At 36.6% G+C, this 17,589-nt stretch overlaps 1 protein-coding gene and 1 long non-coding RNA gene across 2 annotated transcripts in view; one reads left to right on the top strand and one right to left on the bottom strand.

Moving 5' to 3' along the window:
• LOC140435992 (uncharacterized) overlaps window positions 1-13,701 on the bottom strand; it is a 36,368-nt gene extending 22,667 nt beyond the window's left edge. The window contains exons 1-2 of the long non-coding RNA XR_011950242.1: window positions 13,424-13,701; window positions 1,325-1,465 (exon numbers count right to left, since the gene is read on the bottom strand). This is a non-coding gene — a long non-coding RNA (uncharacterized lncRNA). The remainder of the gene's footprint in view (window positions 1-1,324; window positions 1,466-13,423) is intronic.
• Window positions 13,702-15,584: 1,883 nt separating this feature from the next.
• On the top strand, window positions 15,585-17,326 carry LOC140436001 (activity-regulated cytoskeleton-associated protein-like). The gene is made up of 2 exons (XM_072524713.1): window positions 15,585-16,255; window positions 17,194-17,326. Exons 1-2 carry the CDS (start codon window positions 15,585-15,587, stop codon window positions 17,324-17,326), a joined length of 804 nt encoding a protein of 267 aa, XP_072380814.1.
• Window positions 17,327-17,589: the final 263 nt, after the last annotated feature.

Here is a 17,589-nt window from a genome sequence, read left to right as displayed (position 1 = left end):
AATGGCCTTAAAGGATTAGGCACATGAAAAAGAAGATTAATTTTTTAACTTTAAAACTTTGCAACGAAGGCCTCTTCCAAATTAAGTTTTCATCTTATTTAAATATTTGTGTGGGGTTGCAACCACGAGCAAAGGGTTAAAACTGCAAGAATTATTTTTGCATAAAAATTGGTTCTTCTTAATATAAAAATTGAATTTATTTCCATTGTGTATTTAAAAATATATATTTTTATGTTTGTTATAGGGGGTATAAATTTTCGTTGGGACATCGTGTCCATCCATCCATCCAATGACACTACAGCCCAAATCGGGCCTTGGCCTCCTTCAACAGCTTCTCCAATCATCTCGATTTACCGCTGTTCTTTTCCATGAACGCGTTCCCAGGCAGTTCCTGGCATCCTCATCGACTTCGTCTTCCCATCTCTTTTTAGGTCTTCCAACAGGTCTTTTTCTCTGCATTCTTGCATTTAGTAATTTTCTGGGGATTCTATTCTCATGCATGCGGACCACGTGCCCTGCCCACCGTAATCTCTGCAGTTTAGTGTATTGTTCTAGAGTTGGTTCGCTATATTGCTTGTATATTTCTCTATTATACCTAATTCGCCAGTTGTTGTTTTCACTTATTGGGTCCAGTATCCTACGTAATATTTTTCTTTCAAACACATCTAATGCATAGGCAGATTTCTGTGTCACCCCCCATGTTTCACAACCATAACGTATTATGGGCCTGATTATTGTTTTATAGACCCGGAGTTTTGTTTTCGGGTCTACGTCTCGCGATTTGAATATGTGGCCCATCGCGAAATAGGCTTTATTTGCCAGCATAAGCCTTATATTTATTTCCGGTTCTTCTTCATTGCTTGCGACCAAATCCATTCCTAGGTATGTGAATCTATTTACATGGTCAAACAAAAAAACTGTGAACAAAGTGTTGTTGTATCGGTCTATTTGATCTGGTTTGTATGAGTAGTTTTGTTTTATTTGTATTTATTGCTAGCCCTACTGCTTCTGCACTCTGTTTCAACTCAACGTAGGTTTCTTCCGCTGCATTCACTGTTCTGCTCATTATGTTTATATCATCTGCGTATGCTTCTAATTGGGGATACTTGTTTGTAAGTATGTTATTTCCGCTCACCGTCAACCGTCTAATTACATATTCAAGAACAAGATTAAAGAGCGTTGAGCTAGTCCGTCGCCTTGTTTCAGTCATCGTGGGACATCGTGTACATGTACAAAATTTTATTAATTATATTTAAATTATTGTGACAAAAATTGGCATAATCTTTAAAAATAGTAGATAAAAGTATCAAAAATGAAAATTTACCGTATTTTCTTCATATGGTAATAACTCGAATTTTATATATTTCGAAAGCCCCGCATCTAATAGTGGCTGAACTTCTTGCAGAATAGCATCCTTTGTATGTGCACAGAATGGTAAGTCTTCATAAAAGATTACCACATGAATCTAAAAATGAAAAAAATAATCATTATTTATATAAAAAGTAAACCTACCTGTGATTGAATAATACCCATATGGATCAATAGTATCAATAAGTCAATGTCTCTGTTTGTCTCCGTGTTTAAGCCTTTTAGGGCTTTTTACAAAGCAGCGTCTGCCAATTGGCTATTAGATCTCTTATAAAAACTGTTGATATTTATACAGTTGAAGACATCGGGGCAATATTTGACTTGGCTTCCATCCCGAGCAATATCATATCTACATTCCAGAAATTCGGAATTTATCTTGTGCATACAATATTTTATATGTATATTGTATGCACACGCTCTTTCTAAGTTAGTACTAATTTTTTAAATTTGTATATGTGTATGATTATCACATACTTGAGGTGCATACTATATTTTATCTACGACAATTAGGTAATTTCACGTTTTAAGTTTTTACTTTACTCTTTAGTTTGTACGTATATGTCTTAATGATTATCACATACGTGAGGTGTATACTATATTTTTTCTACCATCAATTAATTTAGGAAATCACGTGACATACATTTTGAAAAGATAATTGACCATCTGTCAATTTTATTGTTATCTGGGCTAAAGATCATTATCTTGTTCTGTTCGCCCGCCGGACTAAGTGTAATGCCAATGGAGTCTAAGAGACAATGGCATCGAGTTAGAATCTATGGAGAGGGCATCACGTGACTAAAAACGACCTCACTTCGGCCATATTGTTTTGACACTTTTGACAGATCGTATATGTTTATTTACGTTTGTCGTTTTTCGAATATTTTTAGTTTTATAATACTTTTATAGAAACTGTAATAATATATTGTGATAGTGCATAATAATGGTTTCTTATTTTCAACGTTGTTGCAGTGGCAGAAGCAATGTTAATAAAAAATCTTCAGGAATAATATTCTACAGGTTAGTATACAAATATGTAAACAAAGTAATGGCCCGTACTTCAGAGAATAAATTAATAGTATTGGACTGTATTAATTTATCTTCATGTATAATATATCGTGTTTTTAGTGTTTACCGCGGGATAAATAAATCATAGTTTAATAAAAATGTATTGCATTTTTTTAGATTATGATTAAATCTTCTGAATAACTAGTCATATTTTTATAGTAGTTTTAATATTATTAGTTCCGGCCATGATCCCACCGCCATATTGATATCACAGTTAGCCACGCCTACCTACGCCGTTTTTAGTACATACGTTAATATGCTTATAGCTTCTCCATAGATTCTAACTCGATGGACAATGGCCACCTTTGACATCACACGCGACATTTTGACATGGAACGCAACATTTTGATGAAACGTGACATTTTGACGTGAAACATGATAATTGAACGCAACGCCTGATACGTCACCGAGAAATATCTACAGGTAGATGACAGTTCCTTAAAGCTCTCGACTGGTAACGCAAACTCCTTGCCAGCATGTCGTCACAGCTATAAGTCTCGACAGTTGGAGACTACATATTTAAGGTATTGATAAGTAATTGCAACATGTGACACTTCAAATAAAATTGTGTTAAACGTAGCCATAGACGTCTACGTCGCGACTAGAAACGTACGAAGTAGACTTAGACTTATAATACGTATTGAATTATAAGTAAAATGAAAAGTTATTGCTGAGGAAGGCCAAAATAAAAGCGAAAATAATGAAAATTTTTTCGCTTTTATCTCTTTTCTGGCCACTCCGAGCGCCTATCTCATGATCCAATTAAAGAAATTGTAATCTTCAAATAAATAAATGGCTTAAGGCCAAGTATCAAATTCTGGTATATAATAATTTCTCTAATGTACGTTAGTATTTTACTTTTCTACAGAGAAAAATCTAAAAAGTGGTTCACTGGTTCACAAAATTGTTCCTGATATGAGAAATAAAAGAAATCAATTCCAACCGATCAAGAATGTGAATTCAAAAGTTCGAATAACGATAAAGGAAAAATTGAATAAGACTGACTTATATACAATACTCCCAAAGAGATCGCAGAATAACAAAAAACATAATCTTTCATAACGGTTTAGAAAATTAAAATATAAAAATATAAACTATAAAATAAAATATAATATATATATATATATATATATATATATATATATATATATATATATATATATATATATATATATACCGGTATTTAGGCGCCACGCCCTTCCGGTAGGGATCTATGGAAGAGTATCACCGAGACGCAAGCCCTTATCTCTTGCCTTACTGCTCCACCATATATGTATATATATATATATATATATATATATATATATATATATATATATATATATATATATATATAGCAGATTCCGATGTTCAATGTTATAAAAAGGAAGAAATCAATATTTTTATTATTATGGTAATTATTATGTTTCAATAGTCAAGTTTAAATCATTAAATGTAGTAGTTTGTAGTATTTCTCAAAATTGTAAACTTTTAATTTGGAAATAAAGATTTTTTTTGGAAACTTAACGTTGAAGAAACATTTCTGGCGCTGCGAACCACAGGATATTTCATACAGAAACTTGGTCGTTTCCTGGTCTACATTAGTTTGATGAAATCCTAAAGAACCTGTTAGAAGAGAAAAATGTATTGGAAATCAAACACAATCATCCTTGCGTACGTTTTTCCTTTATTTACCATTATTTATGAGCATTTATTATTTTTATTGAATTTTTAATCATTTACATTGAATTTATTTTATATTATTTAAAATATTTTTACTTCAACAAATTTTTTATATATATTTGCATTTATATTTTTACATGTTTGCATAATTTTATGAGTACATTGAATGATATTTCCCAAAATAGTATCGAAAATTTAAATTTACTAATCGATAATTTGAATTTAAAAATAAAAACAAATCTACAAACCTCTAAATCCAAGCTTGCATCTAAATAATATTCCAAAATGCCGATAACCAATAGCGATATTGCTAGCCTTTGCTCAACTCTGCCCGAATTCTCTTCTGGAGACAACTTCTCCATCTTTATTAAAGCAGTAGATAATTTAATAGTTTTTTTAGGCACAAATATTTAAATCCGTCCCAAGAGTTTATCTTAAATTCCCATATCGTATCTCGAATTAAAGGAGAACCTAGAAATTTCTTAAACTATTCTAATAAAACCAATTGGACAGAGATTCGTCCAGCCTTATTAACTAAATACGGAGACAGACGTTCCAAAGACATATTAGTAACACAATTATCCAACACCGTCCAAAAACATAGTGAATACTATGACAATTATCATCAAAGAATAACTACAAATCTGAATGACTTACTCCAACATATCACCCTAAACGACAATCCCGCGACAGTAACTTTTAAAACTCCATACTTTAAAAACATTGCCCTTAAGACCTTCTGTACTGGAATTAATGAGCCTTAATGAGAATACTTATCGCATTTCGAACTAAATTCCCTAGAGGAAGCCCTTCAAAAGTGTATTGCATACGATAATCACAAAAGTCAGCAACAATACATGAACTTCCTTAAGAGCCAACAAAACAAAAAGCACCCAATGAAAAATAAACCCTATCAATCTTCGAATAATCAAAGATCCACAAACTTCCAACCCACGCATTCAAATTATGTGAGACCTTCGACTCACAACACACCTTTCCACAACACAAAGCCCAACTTTAACTTCACTCCACAACAGAACTACAGTTTTCCTCAGAGACAAAATTTCGGTTCTTACGAACAAAACAAATCCTTTCAACGAAACAATGTTCCGGAAAATACCCAACAAAGATTAAATAAATATAAAGCTCCTCGACCCCAACCAAATTTTGCCACTCCAATAGCGGTGTTCAAACTACCATAACCAGAAACCATCAGCCCATGACAATTACAACTAATAGAAGCCACAATTTTAACATATACTCGAATGATACCCAATATTTCGAAAATGATTTCGAAAATTATGAATCCGAACAAGAGCCCGATTTCCATGATGAAAATCATCAGGATTTTCAAGCCATCCCGTTAGACGATCATCCACCCCTGTATAAACCTACATAATATCGAAAGTTCCCCTGGGTTGCCCTGCTTCGTCATACCCAAAACACATCTACTCGTTTTGATTGACACCGGCGGTTCCCATTCAAATATAAACCCGCGAGCTCTCAAACTATTTGATAAAAAACATATTTATCAAAAACCTTTTTCGCTAACGTCAATGAAAATTACTTCCAAGCATGAATTAAATATTAAGACACCACTATTTAGGTAATATGGAATTCCACAGACATTCGACATAAAAATCGCCGATTTCAGCCAATATTTTGATATCCTACTAGGAAATTACGATTTAAAGAGATTCCATGCCACTATCAATTATGCGACTCATATTTTAACCTTTGAGAATCCCCACGTAAGCATTCCATTCCAAACATTATATCAGAAAATTCCCGTAAACATAAATAACGGCGAAGTTTTATTGCGTGAAAGACACTTTCATGGTATCAAAATTCCCCATTCTATTCAAAATTGCAAAATTCCCCATTGCAAAAAATGGTTTTATAGAGACTATCGAATTACCGACGCCTATGAAATTTAATAAGAGAATTGAAGTTGAGAACTTCTGTAATTATGATATAGCACAAATTCCTACACATTTTAATGAAAATAAAATACGAACTTCGCACTTAAACAACGAAGAAAAGTATAAAATTATAAATCTTTGTAAGAAATATAAGGATGTATTTTAACGACGAAAACAAAAATTTAACTTTCACATCAGCTGTTAGACACGAAATCAAAACGAAGGATGAAAATCCGATTTACGTAAAGGGTTTTCGTCATCCCAAAACAATGCAGGAGGAAATAAAAAAACAAATAAATAATTTATTAGATAATAAGATAATTCGACTGTCAATTTCACCGTACTCAGCTCCAGTTTCTCTCTCTCTTGTCGTTTCCTCATTGCTGAGGATCGTGATTTCCTACAATGCGGGCTGTCAATTCTCTCCATCTCTTGCGATTTTGGGCTGCTCTCATGGACTCGGAAAACGTCTCTCCAGTGGCTTTCTGTATTTGATCTGACCATCGGATAGGTGAGCGTCCTCTGCCTCTACGTCCTTCTACGTTTCCGCATACAATTAATCTTTCTAAGTTGTCATTGTCTCTTCTCGCAATGTGGCCAAAAAACTTTAAAACATTTGCAAGACACTGAGAGGAGAGTCTGGTCTGAATGTTTAGCTCTTCGAGAATCGACTGATTGGATCTGTGCTCCGTCCACGAGACGCGTAGCATTCGTCTCCAGCACCACATTTCGAATGGGTCAATCCTTTTCCTATCCTCTGATTTTATTGTCCATGTTTCGGCACCGTAACTGAAGATTGAAAAAATGAGTGTCCGTACCAGTCTCATTTTGAGTTTTTTGGATAAAGAGCGGTCTTTCCATATTTTTGACAGTCGACTCATCGCGTTCTTGGCCATCCCTATTCTTCTGCGAATTTCCGTATGGGAGGAGGCTGCATTGCTTAAGGAAGATCCTAGATACGTGAACTCGTCTACTTTCTCGAATTGATTTAGGGCGCCTGTTGTTTGGAGGATATTCGCGTGGTCCACAATCATGATTTTTGTTTTCTGATTATTAATCTTGAGCCCACACTTGTTGCTTTCGGTTTCTACTCTCTTTATCAGTCTCGACATCTCCTCTTCAGATGTTGCTATCAGTGTTGTATCGTCTGCGAATCTTAAGTTTGAGATCTTTTTTCCTGCAATGGAGATGCCGCCTCTCCATCCATCGAGTGCGTTCCTCATTATGTATTCTCCATATAAATTGAACAGGTCTGGAGATAGTATGCACCCTTGTCGTACACCTCTGCTGGTTTTGAAGGTATCAGATTGCTGGTTTTCAATTCTTATTTTAACTGAGTTATCTTCGTATAAGTTTTTAATTAATATTGCCAAATGATCTGGAACTCCCATCTCATGAAGAACTGTCCAGAGAACTTCCCACTTCACACAATCAAATGCCTTTTGGTAGTCTAGAAAACAGATTATTATTGGAATTTTAAATTCGCGGGCCTTTTCTATGAGCTGCCGCATATTAAGGATTTGCTCTCTCGTACCCTTCCCTTTGACAAAGCCTGCTTGTTCTTGGGGAATTTGTTTGTCTAAGTATTGTTGCAAACGGCGTTTAATGATTCTTAGTAATATTTTGCTTGGATGGGAAATCAGTGAGATGGTACGATAATTACTACACTTTGTAGTTGTTCCTTTTTTATGGATTGGTATGCACAATGATGTGCGCCATTCTCTGGGCCACTTTCCGCATCTCCAAATTTTATTACAAAGTTTCCACATTATGTAACATCCTTTGTCTCCCATGTTCTGAAGGAGCTCTCCCGTGATATCATCGCAACCAGGGGATTTATTCTTCTTGAGGTGAGTTACAGCTTCTTCAATCTCGGACAGCAGAATTTCAGGTTCAGGGTTGTATGCGATGTTTTCGAGGGCCGAAGTGTGGCCTAGATTTACGTGTTCTTCCCTGTAGAGCTCTGAACAATAGTTTTTCCATGTTTCCAACACTCTGTCGATATCACTTATGATAATACCCTGTTTGTCCTCTATTGCATAGTTCTTGGGTTTAAATTCTCTCGCAAGAATTTTGACTTTCCGGAAGAGGTCTTTGGTTTCATTTCGATATCCGTGATTTTCTATTTCTTGACAGATTTCAGAGATGTATTCTTGTTTGTCTTTTCGGCATCTTCGTTGAATATCTCTGGAGAGAGCTTTATATGTCTGTTGATCACAGGGGCCAACTTTAAGTTGCTTTCTTTGTTCAATCACTTTCCACGTGTTTCTGCTGATCCACGGTTTAATGCTATTATTTATAGATGGTTGGCGACATTGGTTCACTGTTGTTACGATGGTTTCTTTAATATCTGTCCAGGCTTCATCCACACTTTGTTCTGCCTGATTGTTCTCTATTCTGGTTAGTGCTGGTTCAATTATCTCTTTAAAGGTAGCTAATTCGGGGTCCGTTAGCCTAAAAGAACGGGGAGAAGCTTTGCGTATGTTCTTGAAACGTATTCTGTAATCAGCCATCAAGAGCTGGTGATCGCTTCCGCATTCTGCTCCTGGAAATGTTTTTGCGTTGGTAATTGAAGACTTCCATCTCGAACTGATCAGAATAAAGTCTATTTGATTTCTTGTTCTATCTCCAGGTGATTTCCAGGTATAGAGTCTACGCGGATGATGCTTGAAATGCGTGTTCATTACAGAGAATTTCCTTTGGTTGCAGAATTCTAATAGTCGGTCTCCTCGCTCATTCCTATCTCCTAGACCATATGGCCCTACAATCATCTTCATGTGGTCATCTAGATTCGTTCTTCCAAGTTTGGCATTAAAGTCGCCTAGTATCACCACTATGTCTTTGTTTGGTATTTTATCAAGTACACCTTCGAGAGCCATATAAAAGTCTTCTAGTGTTGCTTGTTCTGCCGTGGCTGTCGGGGCATATATTTGTATGATGTGGAGGATGGATGTTGAGCACTTTAGTCTCAGATGTATAATTCTGTCATTAACTGCATCATATCCATTTACGTAGTTCTGGAATGTGGGTGGTATTATAATTGCAACCCCATTGATGCTCTCTGTTTGGTGGCCTGAGAAATAAATGGTATTGCCAGAGGCGCTTCGGAAATGCCCCTTACCCTTCCAGTGAGTTTCACTGATGCCAAGCATAGAAATTCGATAATCAGCCATTTCTCTCTCTATTATATGTAACTTTCCAGGATGTTGGATCAAACCTCGTATATTCCAAGTTCCAAATCTGTTGGTTTTCCGAAAAGAGATTTTATTTAGTGTTCCAGTAGTCCTTTGTGCACCTGCGACCTGGTTCCCTGTCGCATTGAGCCCGGTAGCCCATTTCACATCTCCCACCCCGGACGTGGAAAGACGCCGATTGTCAATCGGTTCGCCTGACTGACCTATTCTAATTTTGTAACACTCCATATTGTAGAAAATTGTCTTAGGATTAGCTTGGATAGTACCAAAAAAAAGCTGATGCCTCAGGTCAGAAAAAATTTAGATTAGTAATTGACTACAGAAAGCTCAATGATCATACTGAAAGTGATCGTTACCCACTTCCTCAGATAGATGAGATACTGGATAACTTAGGAAAAGTCGGTTATTTCACAACATTAGATTTAGCTCAAGGTTACCATCAGATTGAAGTTCATCCGGATTCTATTCGGAAAACAGCCTTTTCAGTTCCGCATGGTCACTCTGAATTTTTACGTATGCCCTTTAATTTAAAGAATACCCAGCAACATTCGGAAGGTTAATGGACAATATTCTTAGGCCCTTTATTCATAAGTTTTGCTTCGTCTACATGGACGATGTCATTATTTTTTCCAAGTCACTGCAAGAACACTTAGTTCATATTGCAACTATTTTTGACACATTCAGAAAAAATAATTTAAAAATTCAGTTAGACAAATCCGAGTTCCTCACGAAAGAAGTTTCTTTCTTAGGTCACGTAGTAACAACCGAAGGAATCAAACCTAACCCAGCAAAAATCGAAGCTATACAAAAATACCCTCTACCAAAAACAGTAAAAGAAATTAAATCATTTCCCGGTTTATTCGTTTACTACCGAAGATTCATACCCAACTTTGCAAAAATAACATCCCCATTTTCGAGATGTACTCGAAAAGGAGCAACTATTGACCCTACTAATCCAAATTATTTAGAATGTTTTGCAAAATGCAAACAATTGTTAACTAATTCCCCAGTTCTACAATACCCAAACTTCGAAAAGCCTTTTGTACTGACTACAGATGCCTCTAATATAGTTATAGGATCAGTATTATCTCAAAACAACCACCCTATTGCCTAAATTGCCTATTCTCGAACTCTTAATTCTTCAGAACAAAACTACTCCACTATTGAAAAAGAACTTTTAGCCATACTAGATTCTTGTAAACACTTCCGTATGTATTTATACAATCAAAAATTCACTGTAGAAACAGATCACAATCCTCTCATATGGATCTACAAAATTAAAGACAACACTTCTAGACTAGCCCGATGGAGACTTAAACTAGAAGAATATGATTTTGAAGTCAAATATAAATAAGGTAAAGAGAATCAAGTTGCTGATGCTCTTAGCCGAGTTCAAATAAATGCCCTAAGCTCGAGTTCAGAATGTGCTGAACCACCCGAAAATTTCGACATTGACGATTTCCTTGCCGATGTTGACAACTTACAAAATAGTACTAACACACAACATACATCAGTTGAGAACCCTATCACTGGAATAGAGATTTCACCTGAACCAATGAATTTATCCTCAAACCAAATTATTTTCAAACCAGAGTCAAATAATTTTGAAATAAAATACAAAAGAATTTTTAACAAACACCGTTACACTGTCACTGTGACAAATAATTGGAAAACAGAAATAGCAAATACCTTCCAAAATATCCTTAGACCAAACCAAAAATTTGCAATATCAATCCCTCACGAATTTAGACCTTTTATCTGTAACTATTTTAAAGAAAAAATAAATTCCACAGTCAAAGCAATATTTTGCAATATACTACTTCAGGACATAGAAAAAGAAAATCAACAAATATAATGCATAGAGAAATATCACGTAGAAAACCACAACAGAATAATTGAAACTTACAAACACTTAAAACAAAAATTTTATTGGCCCTCAATGCAGACAACTATTTCTAATTTTATCAATAAATGCGAAATCTGCCTATCTCTAATATAGAATTATTCACTTTAAAGGAAATAATAGACCTTAAAGAACACCTTCTCAAAATTTATCCCAGAAATTCAATCCCCAATAGTAATGAACCTTATGAACTTATAGAGTCAACAAAAACTTTAGTTTGTGTAACTTCAAATACAATGCTCATAATAATTAATATCCCTATACTCCATGAAATTCCTTACACTATCTATAAAATCTACCCCATTCCACACAAAGATCATGTTATGATTCTGCCACCTGCAAGCTACTATACAAATAATAAATGGTTCGATACTTGCATAGGACAAGGCGATAACATAGTCTGTTCCAATTATGTACAATCCGAATGTAACATACCCAATGTAGATAATTGCACAAAAATATTAATCACAGAGAACTTTTTCCAAGAGACCAGCAAAGTTATATTGCTAGGAATAGGTCACCCGATGAGAATCCAGCAGATAGAAATTAATTCAACAAGCCTCTTGACGACAGATGTACCAATAATAATTGAAGGTATCCAATTTAATAAAAAGACGTCACAAGACATTTCCATTCCAAAAATTGTTCCAATAAAATTAATACCAAACCATGAGATGAAAATCGAAAAATTAACAATTCCAGAGACACATGACCAAATTCAACCACTAGATACCATAGACGTACTGCCCCGATTATCAATGGGACTGAGCACCACTTCTGTTATAATATTTTTAACTATTTTAGCTTTCCTAATAATCTTCCTAATTAGGAAAAGAAAACGAATTTCCAAAATTCTATTTGGAGAAAAATACTAAAATAATGTATTTTATTGCTTGTTTTTTGTTTCTTAATCATCGCAAAGATCCTCAGTATTCATATTGTGTTCATCATCATCATCGAAAACCGATATTTGTAAAAATTGATTTGCGATTTATTCACTTTGTAGTGAACAATATGAATAGACAATGATATCTGAGTTCAACAGAGCTAGAATCGTTACTTTGATTGAGGAAGGCCACACACAAGTCGACGTTGCTGTCCGGGTTGAAGTTAATCAGAGTGATGTGTCTCGGATTGTGAAAAAATATCGAGAGACGAATTCTGTTAGCGATCGTCCAAAAAGCGGAAGACCCAGAATTACTACCAATGTCCAAGAACGCTTTTTAACGTTAACTGCCCGGAGAAACCCCACTATGACTGCCCCAGCTATTAGAAGAGAGCTCCAGCAAGCTCATAATATTGTAATTTGCGATAAGACTATTAGAAACAGATTACATTCGGCGAATTTATTTACAAGAAGACCATTGTTTGTACCAAAGCTTACGTTAGAGCAGAAAAGGACTCGACTGGAATGGGCCAATGAACATTTACAATGGCATGACAACAGATGGGGAACCGTGTTATTTTCTGATGAAACCAAAATTAGCCTTTTGTCGGATAATCGCCGAATTAGGATTTGGAGGAACCCAAATCGACAGGATATACTTAACCGAGCTGTCCAAAGAGTCCCATATCAAGGTGGCTCCATAATGTTTTGGGGCGGTATCATGCTAAATAATAAAACTCCTTTAATTCCTATTGTTGGTAACATGAATGGACAAATTTATATTGATACCATTCTTAGGCCTGTTGTACGCTTGTGGCGAGGAGCTGTTGGTCCAGAATTTATTTTTATGGCCACCTTGCTCACCTGACCTCAATCCCATTGAGCACGGATGGGATATGCTCAAAAGAAAAATTCAGTCTCGGCAGCCACACAAGACCTTAGAATAGCAGCGATTGAAAAATGGGGTACCATGGACCAGAACTACATTAATATACTTATAAGAAGCATGGGACATCGCATTCAGTCTTGCATTGATGGAAGAGGTGGAAATAGGGTATATTAAGTATTAGTTCCTATATCTGTACAAATTTAAAAGAAATATATTTATAATACATATTATAAATAATGATAATAAATTGTTAATCCTTTAAATTTTGTTTATTGTTTTTTCAAAACATACAATTTTATATATATAATAAAGTATTATGTTAAAAAAAAATAGATTTTACCAGGTTAGGTGGATAATTTTGAAAATATTACATTATGCAAAACATTTTTGAGTGTATATATATGTATATATATATATATATATATATATATATATATATATATATATATATATATACATATATTAAACTTAGAGCTAAGATTAATACTATTCACAGTAGATTCACAAAATAACTTATTAAAACTGCATACTCACTACTTGTTGCTTTTCCAGGTGCGCAGCAGTATAATTAAAAAACAATAGAGTTCCAATAATAAAATATACCTTAAAACTTTTCATTTTCTCTAGTACATTTCGTAACTAAAATATTTTAAAATTCTTTAAAATAAAATCCAACTCTATAAGTCAGGAGTCACCGCAATATTATTAATTACTAATAGTATTAATCGGTAAACAGTATAAGTGGGAATTCCTAGTATGTAAGCGGAAATCCACTTAAGTTTAGCAATACGCGAGAACTCATTGTATTGTCTTATTAAAATTTTGCTGATTACTGATGAGCAATTTAGTTGGATTTGGTTACCAATGAAAATGCAAGTTAATAACATACCGAGGATACATCAATAATATATTCACAAAGAATTAGGATGTTTATATGTTAGCGAATACTTATTTAACGGTGCAGGGATAGTATCATGATTTTTTTCCTAGTTTTTACTCATGATTATAACGAAATTACTGTCAAAGAAATTTTTATTACAATTATTAATTATTATTATGCAATCTAAATGGGAAATCTTGGGGTAGTAGTGCTTAGATAGTATCCAGCTGTTACTAATACTTGCATCAATGAGCCATGTGTAGATACACCACCACCACTCAGTGGCGGCTGGTGTGTTAAAATTTTGGGTAAACCAAGCCAGCAAATTACAAATAGCTATGTGTAATCAGTGGCGGATCCAGAGGGAGGGGTCACGGGGTCATGACCCCCCCCCCTAAAAATATTTGAAAACCCACTTATCCTATTGGTGGTAAGACTAAAAGTGACCTTGCATTGTCCTCGATGCATCAAGGAATTTGGATATCGGTTAAAATACTTGGGAATTCCAAGGTTGGCCAAATCCAAATTTCTAATTGATTCGATGCAGGGAAATTCCACTTTCGCTACGTAAAACAAAGGATTTGTTTTACATAAAAGCAGGTAGATTTTCTCTCATCGGTCAGTCGAGCTTGCTCTTCTACTGTAGACCTAGTCGGTGCTATTATTGTTCCTACTAAGTTATTGTTTTATTTCTGATTTCTTATATACCATTTTTATTTTAGCATTATTGTATATTCAGACCTTTTCAGGTTAGAATATTACTTTGATCTATATTTGTTCATATACTGATTGTTTGATATTTTAATTGGTTATTTTGATTGTTTATTTTTCTTGTATTTTGTGTCTAAGTTGTTCTTCCGTAAGTTAAGAACACTTAGAAATATTTATCTTGCTTTTTCTATTTTATATTTTGATTTGTACTTGTCTAAGTAGTTCTTTCCGGTAAGTCAAAGAACTCTTAGAAATATTTCTCTGAATATTTGACTTGATATTTTAATTGTTTGTCTAAGCCGTTCTTTTCCGGTAAGTCAAAGAACTCTTAGAAATATTTTCATAATCATTGTTGCATTATTATTTCCGATATTTTATCTAAGATATTTTCTTTCTTAAGTTAAGAAAATACTTAATACATTTGTTTCTTTCATTTTCTATTTTATGCTAAGTTGTTTCTTCCGTAAGTCAAGAAACACTTAGACATATTTCTATAATCTGTTTCATTTTTGCATTTCTCGTTTTATATTTTGAGTATTTTATTTTTCCACTCTAAGTCGTTTCTTCCGTAAGTTAAGAAACACTTAGAAATATTTCCATATTTTACTCTCACATTTACATATTTCATTTATCTATATTTCTGTCCTAAGTTGTTTCTTCCGTAAGTCAAGAAACACTTAGAAACATTTTTTTTTTCTTTGCATTATATTTTTATACCATTTAATTTAATTGTTTACTAAGTTATTCCTTCCGTAAGTCAAGGAATACTTAGATCATTTTTACCTATCTGTTTTCCATTTTTGCTCTGTTACTTTGTAACTGTTCCTTGGAACCGTTACCTATAACAGATATTTGTCACTGGAACTGTTATTTATAACAGCGGTAGTCTTTAACCTTTCTACCAGCGACAAACCAAAGATGGTGAATACCCGATCCAATTCCGAGGATAGGAAGAAGCCCGAAGAGCCGGCGATGGGTCCTACAGGCCCAAATGCCCCCTCTCGGCAACATGGCGCCCAACCCACAAAATCCGAATCCACGACCCCAGGACCGTCTTCAAGCCAGCCTTCCACAGCTGACTTCATCTCTGCCCTAATGCAAGCGATGACGGCCCTAACCACTACTCAAGGCACTACACCCCAGATGCCTCAACCTGAGCCACCGAAGCCTAGGATTACATATGTGAAGCCCCCTCAATTCTCAGGCCGGGACACTGAAAACCCTCTCAACTTTTTGACAAAAGCTGAAAATTTCTTAACCAAATACGATGTAGACGAGGACAACTGGATAGACTATCTCATCGACAACTCACTCCACGGCGACGCGAAGAAATGGGCCCAGAAGTTTTCACACACGGACCTGCCGTACGACACATTCCGAGACCGTCTCCTAAGGAAATACAACGACCCTGCCGTGATTTCAGCCTTGACGTCAAAACTTCATGGAGAGCATCAACGGAAGGATGAACCCACGGAGGACTTTATCAACGGTAAATCAGCCTTATTCAGACGTCTCGCACCTTACACCCCTGAGGACCAGAGGTGTATCACCATCGTCAACTTACTGAGACCCGACATCGCGATCTGCCTGAGAGCGAACATCCCCAGGACCGAGGAAGACCTTCTGACAATCGCCCAGGGCATAGAATCTGACATCCGCCGGACCGGCAAACCCCAGCAGCAGCAGCAGCAACAACAACCGTACCGTCCCCCACGTCAGGATAACGCTCCACGACACCCTGAGGCGATAGACGAATGGAGGAACCCCAGTGGACAGTATAGGATGCCATCAATGAACCAATCACCACCTCCAACCCCACAGAACCAGGGAAACGCCAATCGGGGCGCCAACTGAACCCTGTTGTGACGATGGTGCCCCAACTGAATCCTATTCAGGTACAACCCTCGACAGCAGGCCTCCCCCAACTCTATGGAAGGATCAACGGGCAGCAAGTGAAGATTTTGGTCGACACCGGTGCCTCCGGGAACTTCGTTCACCAGAGGTTGATCCAGAGACGGGACCTGCACCGAGGACCAGGACTGGTTCAGCTGGCATGCACGGGCAGCACATCCCACACCCTAGGGACTGCTGCAGTCAATATGAACATTGACACTCTGGACACGACTGTAAACTGCATGGTTATGGAGGATTTGAACCACGACGTTGTGTTAGGGATGCCTTGGTTGGAGCAGGAAGAGGCCAATGTAGACATACCCCGAAAATGTCTACACGCTGGTACTGCCTGCCGAACCACCATCTACTGGGCGACCCCAGCAGAAAGGCAAGCCAAACCACAACAGCTGGAATTCCATCAAACCCCATCCCAACAAGCAGAGCAGTCAACCCAAGAGGACAATGAAGTATTAGACAACCGTCCACGTCAGCCGACCACTGAAGAAACCGAAACAGCGGACATCAGTACAGGCACACCCGAAGAAGAAGAAGAAGCCTACGGCGTTCCATTACTAGAGACGATGGAGGACGTCGACGAGGAGGAAGAATCTAGCCTGACAGCAGATGACATGCCAGACGCCGAATGCCTTCTATTGATAGAGACAATGGAGCACGGCGACGAGGAGGAGGACACCGACCCCATCCTCGACGGTCCGGTCGACATACCACTCCGAGAGGAAATCCGGAGAAGTCACCGGACACACAAGAGAAAGAAACGACTTCGAAGACGCGAGCAGCAAACCTCAGAAGACGTACCCAGGAGCGAGATTGAAGAGAATCTCCTCCAAGAGTTCACGATGGTCGACGATGCTGACCATAGGACCCTGACCCCTCCGGACGGACGGGATGAGGGAACCACAGCGCAGCCGACCGCCAAAGATGAACAAGGATAAGGTCCCATTACGACACGTGGAGATATCAAGGTGAATTGAGTAGCCTTATACCTTCACGACGTCGTAGGACCTCCTCAGGGTGAATAAAGTAGCCCTGACGGAAGCAGACGAGCCACCCGGCACACCTGGACCACCTGGGCCTACTGGACCATATACAATTAAGTTCAAATATCTTAAGTACAATATCTTAGTTTTTTTTTTATCTTAAGTCTTTTACATTATATTCTTTTAGGGTAAAAATTTTATTATTGTATTTTTTTTTG

The sequence above is a fragment of the Diabrotica undecimpunctata genome, chromosome 3, assembly GCF_040954645.1.
Source record: "Diabrotica undecimpunctata isolate CICGRU chromosome 3, icDiaUnde3, whole genome shotgun sequence".
Classification (NCBI taxonomy): Eukaryota; Metazoa; Arthropoda; class Insecta; order Coleoptera; family Chrysomelidae; genus Diabrotica; species Diabrotica undecimpunctata.
This window is presented reverse-complemented; position numbering and strand designations above follow the sequence as displayed.

Excerpts from the sequence above, each read along its gene's own strand:
- LOC140436001 (XM_072524713.1), top strand. The coding sequence starts at position 15,585 with ATGACGGCCCTAACCACTACTCAAGGCACTACACCCCAGATGCCTCAA. Across the intron at positions 16,256-17,193 it reads TGGAGGAACCCCAGTGGACA|GAGCGAGATTGAAGAGAATC; the intron begins GTATAGGATGCC and ends AGACGTACCCAG.